This window comes from Podarcis cretensis (genome assembly GCF_951804945.1).
Source record: "Podarcis cretensis genome assembly, chromosome: 14".
Classification (NCBI taxonomy): Eukaryota; Metazoa; Chordata; class Lepidosauria; order Squamata; family Lacertidae; genus Podarcis; species Podarcis cretensis.
The window spans coordinates 30,068,691-30,085,009 of NC_137183.1; the positions used below are offsets into that span (position 1 = coordinate 30,068,691).

Genomic DNA, 16,319 nt, shown 5'->3' on the forward strand with positions numbered 1-16,319 from the left:
CTTTCATTCTCTAGGGTCAAGCTCTGGAAAAAATGAGTCATGCTCATTGGAAGCATGAGGCTGCTTTGCCCAGGACTGTGTGACTAGCAACCTGATTAAGAAGTGAATGGATATAAAAACAAATATTCCTCTGAGTCACTAAACAAGGAGGTTGAGCCAGGCCAAAGCTGAGGACCACTTCTCTCCAAAGGCCTCTGCTTAGGAAACCATCTCCTTCTCTCCCTCTGCTGCATCCCCTTCCTCTTTCCTTTCAAGGTCTCTTGGGAATGCCCCCTCACTTGCCTTGCAAAGAGGATGCAAAACCTCTTGTCAATATACATTTGCTGAGCAACGGTTCCCCCCACCCCCACTTAACTTTCTTCTGTTCCCAATCTCAAGGGACCCAGAAAGCGGTGGGAGGGGTGTGGGTGTCTTGCCACTGAACCTGCAGCATTTCATGGATTGCAGGCACCGCAGAGGAGGATGCTCACCACACTGCCACTGGTCCTCTCCCACTGAAGCCCAGCAGGGAGCATTTCTGGTTGGCCTTGGCCTCTGTGCCTGGTCACCTGCACCAGCTTCAGACTAAGCCTTCGAGGACATAGCTGGCCAGAGAGCACCCTGCCTGCCTCCAACCCTCTGTGGGCCTGTCCAGCTGCTGGCTGCTGCTGCAGCAATTCATGTCAGTAATCTCTCCCAGGAAAACAAAGCTTGGCTGCTTAGTATTCTGCTTGCATCAGAGGATTTCCTCTGCTCACAGTTGATATTGCAAGAAGTGGGCAGGGGAAGGAGGCAGGCCAGGCAGGGGCGTGGAGAAGCCACTGGGTCAAGGACAGGTGTCCAGGAGATGGCAGCCTCTTGTTTTCTGGCCTTCCCTCCCACCCACCCACCCACCCATCCCATCTCCCCTCCCCAGCAGATTCCAGAGGCCTCTGCAGAACTCCTGGCTGCTTTTATCATCTCCTGGTACCTGCAGCTTGCAGCCCATCTCTCCATCTGACAAATGCAAATGAGTTGGCCTGCTGACAAATGTGGACCAAACTAGGTTCTCCAATGCCCCAGTAGGCAGAGGAAGCTGTAAATGCCTCACAACCTGGTTTCAAGGCTGTTTGTGTAAAGCTCCCCTGCAACACCTTTCAGGCCAAAGCTCTTCCAAGCAGCTTGCAAAAGATCTTTAAACCATAAAACAGTTTTTAAAATATAAAGGAAAGAATCCAGTTACAAAAACTAAAAACAGCAGCAGGGTAAAACCCACCTCACCACACTTCTAACAGAATGCAATCTGAAACAAGTAAGTTTTAAAGTCTCTTTTTAAAATGAACAAAGATGTGGCCATGCAGACTTCTTTTGAGCAAGAATTCCAAAGATCCGGAGCCACTCCTAAAAAGGCCTCATCTCTAATGCCTGTTAGCCTGCTGTATCTGGCCATGAGCCTGCAAGGAAGGCTTCTGGGGCCCAGGCAGCTTCATATGCAGGTGGTCCATCAAATAAAACCAACATTCAAACCATTTAGGGATGGAAAGGTCCAGATTAGCATTTTAAATTGAGCCCAGAAGCAAATCAGAGCTAAAGGCATCTGGTATGTAGTAGTGGTCACTTATTTATTTATATTTTTAAAAAAGTAATTCTAAACTATTTCAAAAATCTCTAAATAATGTACGTTATATACAATATAAAAACTAAAATACAGCCAATAAGACAATCTAAACACCTATAAAAGTAAATCAAGCAGAAACTTAGGGTGTTCATACCCATAAAACAGGGTCCAAACCTATTGATCAGGGAAAGCCTAGGCTTCTTCTATGCTTTTTTATGCTCTCCTCCACATGCATTCCGTTTCACGTGAAGTCTCTATAGGCAGCCCCACATGGAGTGCATTACAACAGTCTAGTCATCTACTATAACATACCGTATTCTGCACTGGGGTCCCTTGGAAGAGTTTGATCAATTGATCTAAAGAAATCTAAGGGAACCGGAAATCTGACATCTCCTCAATACCCTGCCTGGCCCTTGAGACATGGTGCACCAGATCAAGACGTTAGATGGCGCTAGAGCTCTGGACTAAGCTATGCATACTGTGGCTGGGAGTTCTTTGCATCCTCCCTGCCCATAGTTAAATTTATTGCAAGAAAACCCCAGCCCCACCTCTACTTCTGCCTTCAAACACCCATGCAAATGGGGGAGGGTTCCACTCTTGCCCTTTGGAGAGGGGGCAGACTAGAAGCTGGGCAAGGAGAAAACCCTTGGCCCTGCAAGTGGACAGGAACTCCTCTCTTTGTGGCTGACAATGTGTGCCAGGCCAATGGCTCCAGCAGGGCCAGACAAAGCACAAAGCCATCATCTGTTCTGGATTCCTGCATACCATTCTGATGGCTGCTGGGATTTGGCTCTGTGGCCGACCATGTGAAAAAAAAGAGAGAGTTTGACCCTGGAGGGGGGCAGTTTTGCCATCATCCATTCACTTCTTGGCACTGCCCAGAAACCTGTGGGGCTCAACTGATGAGCCCCCACTCTTTTTCCAGGAAGATGTCCACTCCTTTTCTGATTCTGCTGGTGGTGGTCTGCTTTTGCAGCACTTCACAGCAACTAGACCTACCTGTAGGATGACCTGTCAGTAGCTGATGGGTCAAAGAGAACTAGAAAAACAAGAGTCACCCACCCCCAAATGCCTAGGAATCTCTGACTGTGATGGGTGCAGTGATGTCAGCTTTGCAAGGTGGATGGGTGGCACCCACACAGAGGAGGGAGCGCAGACACAAGGTGGGTGACCTAGTGAGCCTTCAGGTAATGTTTTGTAGATGGAGCCACTCAACTCCTGCAGTCCTCATCTGACTCATCTCCTTGCATTTGAACAATTCTCATCCTAAAGGAGGGGCTGCACCTGGACTAGATTTTTTAAAACTTGTTCATTAATAAACTGCTCAGAGAAGTCATGCAAGCTTTGGGGATTTGATGCTACTGAGATGTGGGTGACCCCCAACTCTATATTTCCTTCCCATCTAAATCCATTATTTCCCCCCCCCCCAACTCCTACATTAGCATTTGCAGTTAGCATTGGATCAGAAAAGGGCTAACAAAATAATGCTTAATCCCAACAAGACAGATGTTTTCCTAGTCACAGAATGGCAGCTCAGGGAATGGGGATTCAGTCTGCCTTGGCTGAAGCTGCATCCCCCTTGAAAGCTCAGGTTTGCAGCTTGGAATGCTCCTGGATCCAGCCTTGGACACAGATGTCCAGGTCCTGGCGATGTCCAGGAGCAGCTTTGCTCAGGTGAGATCAGTGGGCCAATTGCATATGGTGAATTCCTTTTGATGGATCTTTAGGAAAGTGGGGGGGAGGGAATCTCCCTATATTGTAATGACTTGGTGCAACCACACTTGGAATATTGTGTACTGTTCTGGTTTATGTACCTCAAAAAGGCTATTGTAGAGCTGGAAAAGGTGCAGAAATGGGCAACCCAAATGAAGGAGGGAAGGGGTTGGCACAACTCCCCTATACAGAAAGGTGACATAGTTTATGGGGTGTTCTGCCCAAGTGATCCATTGAAATGAATAAACCTAAGGTAGTCATGTTTAATAATGTCAACCTTCTAAGTCTTTTTAGTTTAAGAAAAGGGTAAGCAGTGTGTGTGTTGGGGTGGGGGTGGGAGAGAGAGAGAGAGAGAGAGAGAGAGAGAGAGAGAGATGTGCTAAACAGATATAACATTCAGCATGGTATGGCAAAATTAGATACACAGAAGTTTTTCTCCCTTTCTCATGATAGTAGAAACCAGTGGGTGTCATTCAATAAGGCTGAATGTTGGATGATTCAGGACAGACAAAAGGAAGGACTTTCCCCCAAAATATATAGTGGAGCCATGGAATTTGATGTCCCAAGATGTTCACCAATGTAGATGGCACTGAAGGAGAATTATTAAACAAATCCATGAACGCTCTTTATGGCTACCAGTCAGGCTACCTGTACACAAACCTTCATGATCAAAAGATTTTGAATACCTGGGGCTGGACCTCTGAGAAACAAGATGCTGGCCTAGACATCTTATGTGCTTGTAACTCCATTTAAAGTTTTAAAATTTTAATTCTCCTCAGTTGGCGGCAAAATACAAAACTATTTTTTGGCTTTAGGAACAAAACCCAGTTCTAGTACTTTATCATATACTTAGGGAAAGTCTCCCTTTCTTTCTTTTCCGCGCAGTCTTTCAAGGTAGCTACGAGCATTTTAAGAGGGTACATCTTCTTGGAGGGCATTTGGAGGAGAGGCCCGATTGCTGCTATTAAATGTTGCTTAGTGATTTGTTGTTCTTTTAATGGACTGTGTTTTTTATGGATTTTTATTTACTTGTTCTATTGGGAATTACTCTGTAGCTTAGGGAAATAATACAAAGTTTTTAAAAATACCATGAAGAAAGCAGCCTTAAAATGATCAAGTACAGGAAATGAGTCTCTCCTCCAGAACTCCATGAGGTGTGCCTTTGGGAATGCAAAATTATTTGCATCTGGAGTGCAAAATCCACTCCAAAATTTGCATAGCAGGTTGGCCTCCTACACTGGGTCTACTCTGGCTACTTTGGAACCACAGTGGAAGCAGTTGCCTTATACAGAACCAGACCAATGGGGTCCATCAAACTCAGTTTTTTATACACTGACTGGCAGCAATGAGACTCCAGGATGTCAGGGGACATTCCCAGGTCTACCTGGAGGTGTCATCAAGGACTAAGCCTGGGACCTTTTGCAGACAAAGGAGGTGACCTAAGGACTGAGACACTACTACCCTTCACCTTTCAGAGCTGGAGAAGCAGGCAAGCGATTCTGGATGCAAACTCTGGCTGTATCCTTCTGCATAACTAACCCAGTCCTTACCCTCAGAGGTAATTTTACTGTACCTTGCCTTTATGTCTGAAGGAAGATTTAATAATTCAGTCCTACACACACTTACCTGGAAGTAAGTTCCAGATAACTCAATGTGGCTTACTTCTGAGTAGCCAAGCCTAGGGTTGCAACCAGGCCTCCTGGCTCCCTGTAATGCCCTGCAACCTTTGGCAATCAAATTGATTTTCTTCTCTAGTGTTGAAGCGTTTGCAATGGATGGCCACAGGATGCCACTGGAAGCTTCTGCATGAGGAAGCAGCATCCCCACCCCAAGATTTGGCTTCCATTCCATTGTGCCTGATAAAGAGGGGTGTATGACTCAAAAGCCTGTATCTCCTCCATACCAGCCAGCTGATCCAATAAAGATAATGCCTTGCTTAGGGCACAATCCAGTCAAAGCTAAGCACCTTTAAGCCCCACTGATTTGTTCTTAGACAGATGTTCCAGTAGCTTCAGATAGTGACTTTCACAGATTGTCCACATGCAGGAAGAAAAGTCTTCCATCAGCAGGAGGCTTCTGGGGCCTCCTTTCTTTGGCTCAGCCAGGATGGTCCAGGCCAGACAAAAGGAAGGACTCCTTCACACAGCAGCACAGAGTTAAACCCTGAAATTCACTCCTAGGGGAGGCAGTGATGGTGGCCACAAATGGAGAAAACTTGAAAAGAGGAGTGGACAACTTCATGGAGGGGGATAAGGTTACCAATTAGTGCAAGCAAAATGGCTGTGTCCCCCCCCCCCGGGTCAGGATGCTGAGGAAATGTGGAGGAACACTGTGCTCTTGTCCTGCTTTTGAGCTTCCCCTTGGGGCATCTGCTTGGCCACTGTGAGAACAGAGTACAGTACCAGCTGAGCCCCCTTAGGCCTGACCTTGCAGCTGCAGGGCTCCTCTAAAGTGCTTAGGACCCTTGATGTGGGAAGGGGCTTCCAAGAGGCAGTGGGACTGGGGTGGGTCAGAGTGAGAGAGAGCTTGACCTGACTGGCAGACAAGATGATGCTTGGCACTCAGTCCGGCCTCAGCCCCAGCAGCACCCTGCTGCTGGCATCCTCACTGGCACCAGAGGGTGGGGCACCCATGTTGGAAGAAGAGGGGGAACTCCACGGGACTAAGCTGAGACATCTAAGCAACAACGCGGGGAACGACGGGGGCTGGGCAAGCAGGCCAGAAGAAAGCATGTGCGGGGGGGGGGCAGCCCATCCCCTCGGGCAGTGCTTCTTTCCAATCCATCGAGGGCATCTCCGGCAGCGTTCAAGAGCTCTTGGAGAACATCCCCCCTCCCGCACCGCTTCTGGAAGCATCGGTGTCTGAGAAGGCGGGGGCTGGTCCCGGAGGAGGCGTGCTCCCAAGGGGTCCGGCAGGCCGGAGGCCGCCAAGCTGACTCCCTGCGCCCCCCACCCCCACCCCACGCGGCACTTGGAGCAGGCGGGCGCCAGCTGCAAAATTTGCCGCAGTGTGCGCGCCTCGCGTGCGCGCTCAAGAGCCTCCGCCACCGCGTCCCCCCTCCCCGGCAAAGGCGAAAGGGGGCGCTGGCCGGACCCTTTCCCGGAGGCCTTGGTGAGCAGGCTAGCCAACCAGCCTGCGAGCTGCCCCCTCCGGAGCAAAAGTACCAGCGCCTCCGCCTTCCAGTCCCAGGAGGGCTAGCTGGCCCATCTGCCCAAGACCAGTCCCCCGCCCCCCCGGGCAGGGATACCCCTCGGGGCACGTCCCCGCGGGGGGAAGCAATGAAGCCGGGGTGGGGGGGGAGCGGGCAGCAGCTGCGGACGAGGATGCTGCTGCGCCCCCTCCCTCCTCTCCTCCCTCCGCTCCCTTCCGGAGGTCGGGCATGCGGGGTGCAGCCCCCCTTCCGTCCCCCGACGGGCCTCCTCTCGGCCCGTGCGATGCGCGGAGGGCTCTGGCCACCCTCGTCCTCCCAGGATCCCACCCCTCTGACCGGCCGCGGCCGGTCCCATCCCCGCTCCCCCCACCCCATGCACGTACCCGGTGAGGTGGCGACGCGTCCCTCCGCCCTCGGCTGCCCTCCACGACGATGCCGGATGGGCCTGGGCTGCGCCAGGCAGCTGCTGTCAGTGCAAAGCGGCGGCGGCGGCGGCGAAGTGGGGGGGGGGAGGAGGAGGGGGCGGAGCTGCTCCCCCCCCCGCTCCGGCAGCCTTAACCCCTCGTGAGCCGCGGCAAGGCCCAAGGCCTCCGAAATGCCCAAGCGCACGACTGAGCAGGAAAGGGGCAAGAGAGGGCTGGAAGTGGGGGGCGTTGCACGGCTCTTCCCCAGGACGGGAGCTCGCTCAGGTTGTGGATGCAAAAGGAGCCACTCCACTTCCCTCCTGCAAGACCAGGGGAAAGGGAGCCCGCAAGTGCTGTTCTAGAGGATGCATCAAGTCGTCTCCAAATTAAGTCTCGTTGTTTCCAATGGGGCTTCCTCCCAAGTCACCGAAACGGGCTGCTGTGAAAAGGGAAGAGAAGCCAGATTCCCTGGGAAATGTGGGGAGCTGTTTCCACACAAGAAAATGATGCCCATCTGCAGAGAGAATTATTTTTTTGTGCGGAGCAGGATTTGACATGCCTGAGCTGAGCCCCCATTTGGATGTGCTTTAGCATACATCCAGTGTCACCATTTGGTGCCCAAAGGGAACCACAACAGGAGACATCCTCCCATCATTAAACCATGCTTGGTCGTCATCTTGGGCCTGGAAATGAACATACAGATCCCATATGATTAAGAGAACCGAAATGAATTACAGGTCCTCTTAACTCCAGTTGCTGCCCGGAGGGTCTGCTAAGCTCTGCCAGGCTGCTCATAAATAAAAAGACAAGAGAGATGGGAGGAGTTCGGGGGCTTGAAGCAAGAAATTCTACTTCCGTGGCTAGGAAGCCACTCTGGCCTGGGAGTGCTGTTCACGGCTGTTGGAAGGATTTGCTGGCCTGGAAGGAAGCGGAGGGGTTGCCACATTCAGAGCAATTGGCAACAAGAAGCCTTTCAATTGGCCAGGCCTAGTATGTGCTTGGCCACTTCTGGTATAGCTTCTGCCTGTCAAGCCCAACTCAAACCTGGTCTAAATTAAGGTATCTAGGGAGATGTCCAACCTGGTCCAGGCAAGGGATGCATTTAGTGGACTAGTTCTGCTAAGGTTAACAAGAACAGGAAAGCAGTTAAAATGTTGCTGTTCTTACTGATTAATTAATTTACATGTAGCACCACCATTAAGAAATCACCATTAAAAAACACTAATTCTTAATGCTGCCATTTCTGAGGTCTTATTCTTCTTTTGTGTAGAGGCTGGCCTGCTCATCTTACTCAAGATGTGGAAGATCAGATATTGTCCCAGAATATCTCTAGCAGTGGCAAACACACTTGAGTTGTACTTCTCTGTCCAGCACTGAGAAAGCTGAACAGGGAGACTGGGACATCATCTCCATCAGTATAATGTATTCCAGCGAATGCAGCAAAACTCCAGGAAATTAAGACATCTACAGAACAGGATATCCAGCTGATTCCTGACAGATGACCAGCACATAAAAACTTGGTGCCTGTGAGGGTAGAGATATGATTTTCAGCTTGGGAAATACAATTGTGTCTTAGAAGGGCTTTGTATATAATGGAATTCCAGCCTCTTCATGCAAGAGAGTAATAGGGAAAATTTCATGCCTCACCTACAGGAGTTGACAGGTGCCTATAACTGACTTGGAAGTGCATGTACTGAGCTGCAATGAGTACACAATCCAGGGAGGTTCTATATGGAAGCGTGTGATACTGGCTTATCTCATAAGAAACAACAATTGCAAAAAAATATTACTTCACCCCAACTCCCCAATAAACATTGTATAGGTGTGTCATTCTCCTTCCCTCTCTTTGCAAAGATCAGGGGTGAGTACAGATCTGCATGAAGGCAAAACAGCACCATCCACTAGGGATGGGTGGGTATCATTATTTCAGTTTATCAGTTTTCCAGTCTTAAATTCAGATTTCCACAGATTAAATTCAGATTTCAGATTGCTTCATATCCACGGAACCTGTGGTCACGGAACCTGTGGTCAGTTGGCAAATAAGGCATAAGGAGAGTAGGAGGTGGGCAGCTTGGCCTCTGTGCTGCTGTCTCCTCTTCCAGTCTCTCTTGATCCATTTCACTCCACTTTTCCCAGCAAAAGAGAGACACCCAGATACAGAAAAGAAAGAGATGACCATTGTGTTGATAGGCTAAACTGCTCGAGGGATGAAAGTAAGAGTGACCTATAGAAATTAATGGAGAAGTCCAATATTTTAATATAGATAGATTTGGGCAGCAGTGTGTCCATCCACCCTCCAAAAAAATGTTAGAGCAGAAACTCTTTCCTTTATTGCAAATTCATTTCTTATTTAGTGTGAAACATTTTTAAATTATCCCTGCTAATACAAACTCCAAAGCAAATACTGTTCATTAACCCCTTGGCAGGGGTTGTGGCTAGCAGGGAGTGGCAGCGCAGCTCACACTGAATCCACAGCTGTTAGGCCCCTGTTGCAGGTTGGGTGGAAGCTGAGAGTGCAGCTTACACTTTTGCCATGATATCCATCATTTTATGCTTGCATTGCAGACTGAGCTGGGAAGCATTAAAACAAGGAGCAGCTCACTGTTATACCCCTATTGCTGACTGGAAGACTGTGGCAAGACAGAGTAGTGTATGGCAGACCTTCAATGCTCTTAATATTTCAGGTCACCAGCAGGGCTGAGACAGATTTGGATTCTCATATTTGTCAGGTTGCAGCAAATCTGTGATACACTCAGCTCTCCATCGTGGCCTAGCCAAGCACTCGGCTGCGTGTAGAAGATGTGGGACATTAGCAGCCAAACCTTAGAAATACATATTCTTGCTAGTTAGCATGAGAAGGGGCTAACACCACAGAGCTGTATTGTTGACAGGCAGATGCTCAGACCATAGAAATACAATTGGTAGACATTTCCCCCTCCTTTGCTGTAGAAGGCGCATGTAGCATTTCCTGCTTCTTCCTCCCTCCCTTTCTTTCTTTGACAAGCGTTGGATACATACAAAGCTTTGGGCACATGGCTGAGGCTGGTTATACTGTAGATATGAATACATGTTTTACCTGCATAGTTTTTACTGCTGCCTTTACTGTGAACCAGTGGAAGGTTATAAAGTAAGTAAATCTTGTTTTAAACTTACTTTACAAGTTGTTTCTTGATTCTTTCTTAAGTGGGGTAAGAAACAGAAAACCAGGTTATTTCATAGCTGAACTTGCTCAAAAGTAGGCTTTACTGTGGACTTTAAAAGTAGGCATTAAAGTAGACCCTCCTTCTATGGAGCTTTTTAAGCAGAGGTTGGATGACCATCTGTCATGGATGACCCTTGGGATTCCTTCCAACTCTACAATTCTATGATTCTACAGCCTAATTCTTATGCTTTAAATTTTTGCTGCCAAGGATGGGATTTTAAAACTCTGTTCAACCTACACACGTGGGAGCCAGAAGGGATAAATTGCAGTTACCGGTAATATATCCTCTCCTACCCATAAAACTCATCCTACAGAAGCCTCCTGTTCCATTGACTTGCATGGAGACTTTGAAATGTTAAAGAGGTGATGACACATGAGCTGAAATCTCCAGGGATCTTGCAGCCCAGAACCTGTTAGAAGCAAGATTGAGCTCTGTGTAGATCTAGCCATGAACCAAAGGCCAGGATACCATGGGTAATGAGCTGCACACAAACTCCTGACTCTCTTGCTATCCTTCCATGAAGGGAAAGCACCAGGAGACAGGCCTGTTTACATCTTTTCCTGCATCTCTGACTTCTTGCATTCTTCAGGGTTGTCTCGCCTTGCTTTAAACAAGCTGCTTCCCCAATTCTTTCATCAGTACTGACCATGGTTGCATGTAAAGAAGTGGATGTCAGTCACCAGAGCTTAGAAAAATAAATGAGACGTCAACAAAGAGTGTTATGGCAGTGCACACTCTTGGAAGTGCAACACTCTTTGTTGACATCTCTTTCTTTCTTAGTTCAGTTTGCTCTTTGAGATGTAGTAACATCCTTCCATGAATTAACTCCTGTGGTTTTGAAGTCTCTTTTCCATGGCTACCTCTTCTCAGGTTTCTCCTTCCATTTGGAGACCTGATAGTTCTCTGTTCTCAGCCTCCTCCCTTTTGTTTCTTCTAGGCTACCTCTATGGTGTTATGCTGATGATATCTAAATTGATCTTTCCACCCTTCTCTCTTTATTCCTACAAGGCCAAAGGCCTTTTGGCACCATCCTGAAGGATGCCCAATTTCAGGCTGCATCTTGGGGCAGGGAGAGCACTGACCAGGGCAGCAGCTTCAGCTTTATTTAAAAAAAGAAAAAGAAAAAGAAAAAGAAAAAAAGAATAGTTGTAGGCAGTGCTATTTTTCTAGAAAAAGAGGTGCCGGAACTCACCTGGAACACCTCCCCTTGTTCTCTTATAATGGCAATGGGCCCACCTGAGAGGTGCCAGAACTGAGCACTGGTTGTAGGAGATGTTGGCTCAGAAGAAGCTGCCAATACCCTGCTTCCGTCTCCTCAGGATGCCTACCATGACCCTGAACCCAAGCCGTTACCAGGAATCTTGAAGCAGAAGTGGAGAAGCCTGCTGCACCAGGCATAGCAGGAATACAAACAGAAAAGGGGCTAAACTTCAATTCCCAACAATGAGCCTTAGTCTGTATCTGACCGCCCTGTCACAGACAACTCCACAAAGATGGCACTTCCGGAGCCTAATTCCCACAAGGAACCCTTGACACCCCACCCCTACCCTACTCTCAAGCACGGGCAATACAGAAAGCGGGAAAGGATGATGATGATGATGATGATAATAATAATAATAATAATAATAATAATAATAATAATAATAATAATATTTATATGCCACTCATCTGGATTCGGTTACCCCAGCCACAGGGGTGATAGGTGGGATCCAGGCCAAAGGACTGGCTTCAGGGAGTCTCCACTCTTGAGGATCTGGGGGAGAGACTGAAGGAGTGGGGAGATCTGGCCCAAGACCAGGGGTCCTCAAACTACGGTCCATAGGTCAGATTCGGCCCGCCAGGGTCCTAAATCCAACTTGCCCAGCCATTGCAGAACCCAAAAGAGAAGAGGAAGCAGTGGAGGGGAGGGAAGGAGGGTGTTTATGAGGCACCTGCTGCCTGCCTCAGCCCTCCCACTCCTCCTCAGCTGGACTGCTCTCCTCCTGCGAACGGTGGTGGGGGCGCAGTGGGGCCGGACCATGCAGTGGCAGTGGAGCCTCCTTCCTGTGAGGAGAAGCAAGGGGGCTCACCTCCTCATCCCCCCTCACTTGAATGGGCAGGTGTTTTATTTTTGGGGGGTGGGGGAGGAAAGGTGAGGAGGGTTCTCCCCCCTTCCACAACCACTTCCCTCCTAAGGGTCAGGAAAGGGGAGGGGGTGAGCCGGATGTTTAGGGGGGTGCTTTTGGGTGGGAGGTTGTGTGGAGCAAACACCCCCCTTCCCCAATGCTGCTCAGGCCCCCTGCTGACAAGCTGCGTGGTCTCCACTGTCATCCCTCAACTGCCATAGCCTTGGGGTGGGATAGCAGGCATCTCTTTCCCTCCCTCTTGCTCCCACAGGAATATCTCGCCCTTTCCCCTTCAAAGGTGCGTGTATTGAAATGGGAGTTTGTGTGTAACAGCACATTTTCGTAGCCTTCGGTGGCCTAACCCCAAAATATTATATGCAAATGCAGGAACTTCGAGAGGGGATCCCTCTACCCCACCTCACCCCCAGCTTGGGCCTGGCTTGTTTATGTTGATTAAAATTGTTCTTCATTTTAAATATTGTATTGTTTTTTCCTGTTTTTTGTGCACTACAAATAAAATACTTGCAGTGTGCATAGGAATTCGTTCGTGTGTTTTTTTTTCAAACTATAGTCCGGCCCCCAACAGTGCCTGAGGGACAGTGAACTGGCCCCCTGTTTAAAAAGTTTGAAGACCCCAGCCGTATACAAACATAATGTCAGTGGAGTGCAGCACCTCCAAGCTGCCAGTTTGGAGCTGTCCATGGTGCTGTGACTGCAGCCTGAGGCTGCTTCCTAGCCCTCAACTTGGATTCCCTCCCCCAACTTGGAGGAGCCCATTGTGCCCCATAGACTCTCCCTTGGAGCTGGGTCAGATGCCACTAGCATCCCAGTGCACTCTAGGAAAGAGTAAGGCTGGCAGCAGGCAGAGCTCTGCTCCTATTTCTGAAGCCACCAGGAGACAGCACATCACCCCAGAAGCCTCCCTCAAGCCTGACAGTAGCTCTGGGCACAAATGCAAATCTCAAAAATTAAGATAAACAAGGTGGGCACTGACCTTTGACCTCTGATGAAAAATGTGCAAGATGACGTGTAACAAACAGTCTCAGTTGCTGATTAAGGTCACAGGAAGAGAGGTCAATGTCCCATGAGCGAAGACCTGTTGAGAGAAAGGGAGAGAGGAATGAGTTCATGTGCTCTCCTGGAAGAGACCAAAGGTGTACACTATGATTCTGAGGAACACAGGCCTGACTTGTACCTTGGGTGAGGAAGTGGGTTCAACCACCCAGTAGGAACAAGAGTCCTTTTCTGTGCATTGGATGCTTTGCTCCTTGGATGAGAGTCCAACTCTAGTCCAAGCTTCTACTGCCTAATCACTTTCCCAAAGCCCCTGAGCATCCTGATAGCCTCAGAGTTCGCTCTTTAATCCACGTAATCTATGAGGGCTAATCACCTTCCTATCCCAGCAGGGTGCTCAGTCTGTCCTTCCAAACAGAAGTTTAGCCTCTCCAGGTAATCCATGTGGCTTCCCCATCGTGCGGTGGGAGTCACCTTCAGGTCCATGAGGTGAGTTTCTTCCACACTGTCCAGAGAATATTCCTTCATAGGGACTGTTTGCCTCAGCCAAATGGCACTATGGAAAGCTGAAGAATGGGCTTGTGTATGCCCTATTTCATTTAGCACAGATTTATACTACACTGCAGTGATGTACACTGCACTGACCAGCTTCATCAATGCTGATCAGCTTCATCGATGTTGCCTTGCTGACCAAAGCAGTTTTAGTCCTAAAAGTAGGCCAGAAGTGAGATGAAAGAAGTCCATAACATCAGACCATTTAGAAATATTTGGAGCCGGTTCATAAGGACCAGGCAGGCTTTCTCCCAGGAAGACATTTATCAGATAATGTAAGGAATACAATTGACATTATGGAATTGTTGACAGTAAATATCAATACAAAGGCAGTTTTAATTTTTGTGGACGCGGAGAAAGCCTTTGATAATATTTCTTGGAACTTCATGAAGAAGAATCTCCATGGGATGGGGGTAGGTCAAAGGTTTGAAAATGGTATAGGTGCAATATACTCTGAACAAAAGGCGAAGCTAATTGTAAATAATGTGGTTGCTGATGAACTTTCTATAGAAAAAGGGACACGGCAGGGGTGCCCAATATCCCCATTACTCTTTATATCAGTCCTGGAGGTCTTGTTGAATATGATCAGGGGGGACCAGCTGGTGAAAGGAGTTCAGGTCGGAGCCAAACAATATAAATTGAAGGCATTTGCAGATGACTTAGTATTGACTTTACAAGAGCCAGACACTAATACAAAAAGAGTCTTAGAATTAATTCAAGTTTTTGGTCAGGTGGCAGGATTTAAGTTGAATAAACAAAAAACCAAAGTTTTGGAAAAAAACTTAACAAATGTTGAAAGAGAGAGGTTTCAAAGTGAAACTGGGTTAACGGTAGCAAAGAAAGTAAAATTTTTGGGGATTAATATGACATCTAAAAATGTGAATTTATTTAAAGACAATTATGACAAATGTTGGACGGAGGTAAAGAAAGATTTAGAAATATGGTCGAACTTGAAGCTTTCCTTGTTAGGCCGAATCGCAGTAATCAAAATGAATGTATTGTCAAGAATGTTATTTTTGTTTCAGACATTACAGATTGTGGATAAACTAGATTGTTTCAAGAAGTGGCAGAAAGATATATCCAAATTTGTCTGGCAGGGCAAAAAGCCCAGAATAAAATTTAAGATACTAACTGATGCGAAAGAAAGAGGGGGGTTTGCCCTGCCGGACTTAAGACTGTACTATGAATCGGCAGCTTTCTGCTGGTTGAAAGATTGGCTACTTCTTGAGAATACAGATATTTTGGATCTGGAAGGATTTGACAATAGATTTGGGTGGCATGCATATATATGGTATGACAAGGTTAAAGTTCATAAAGGTTTCAAAAACCATATTGTTAGGAAAGCATTATACAATGTTTGGATCCGATATAAGGATTTGTTGGAAAATAAAACTCCTAGGTGGTTATCACCAATGGAGGCTAAGGAGGTGAAGAAGCTTAATATGGAATCTAAATGGCCAAAATATTTTGAAATTTTAGAGCAAGAAAGTGGCAAATTTAAATTACGGAGTTTTGAGAAAATAAAGTCCATGGTACGAGATTGGCTCCATTATTATCAAATAATGGAGACATTTAAACAAGACAGGAAAATTGGCTTTCAGGTGGAGAAATCGAAATTAGAAACAGAATTGTTAGAACCCAATACTAAGAATTTATCAAGAATGTACAATTTGTTGCTGAAGTGGAATACAATGGATGAGACTGTTAAATCAGCTATGATTAAATGGGCACAGGACATTGGTCAAAATATTATGTTTGCTGACTGGGAACAGTTATGGACCACCGGTATTAAATTTACGGCATGTAATGCCTTAAGAGAAAATGTTATGAAAATGATTTACAGGTGGTACATGACCCCAGTCAAGCTTGCGAAGATTTATCATTTGCCCAATAACAAATGTTGGAAGTGTAATGAGACTGAAGGGACCTTCTTTCACCTTTGGTGGACCTGCCCAAAGATTAAGGTCTTCTGGGAAATGATCTATAATGAAATTAAGAAGGTACTTAAATGTACTTTTCACAAGAAACCAGAGGCATTTCTCTTGGGCATGGTCGACCAATTGGTGTCAAGGAGGGACAAGACCTTTTTTATGTACGCCACTACAGCAGCAAGAATTCTTCTAGCAAAGTATTGGAAGACACAAGAACTACCCACACTGGAAGAATGGCAGACGAAAGTGATTGACTTTATGGGATTGGCAGAAATGACTGGCAGAGTCCGTGACCAAGAGAAAGAGACGGTGGAAGAAGATTGGAAGAAGTTTAAATTATATCTTAAGAACTGTTACAAAATTGAGGAGTGCTAAAATGTCAAGGGGAGGGAAGTGGCAGAATTACAGCTGAAATTGTTTGATGATTTAAGGTGAAATTGAGAAAGATAATAAGTTTAAATTTAATTGGTAAAAAGGGTTGCTGAAAAACTGTAAAACAAGGATGCAAAAAGGGGGAGGTATGGAGAAGTCCGAGAAAGGAGGTTTATGAAAATGAGGTTAAGAAATTATATTTGTGTGTTTGTTTGTATTTGTTGATGTTTGTGTGTTGTTGTTGTTTTGTTTTAATTGGAAAATTAATAAAAATTATTATATATATATAAAAAAAGAA

General features: G+C 46.9%; 1 protein-coding gene across 2 annotated transcripts in view; it reads right to left on the reverse strand.

Annotated features, from left to right (window-relative positions):
* MAP1A (microtubule associated protein 1A) overlaps window positions 1–16,319 on the reverse strand; it is a 36,179-nt gene that overhangs the window by 13,723 nt on the left and 6,137 nt on the right. Inside the window, exon 2 of one of the 2 annotated variants that reach the window (XM_079952728.1) lies at window positions 13,147–13,248. In XM_079952728.1, coding sequence (XP_079808854.1) covers window positions 13,147–13,248 — 102 coding nt within the window. Of the gene's footprint in view, window positions 1–6,823; window positions 6,950–13,146; window positions 13,249–16,319 lie in introns of those variants that run through there. The other variant, XM_079952729.1, reaches the window with a different exon arrangement.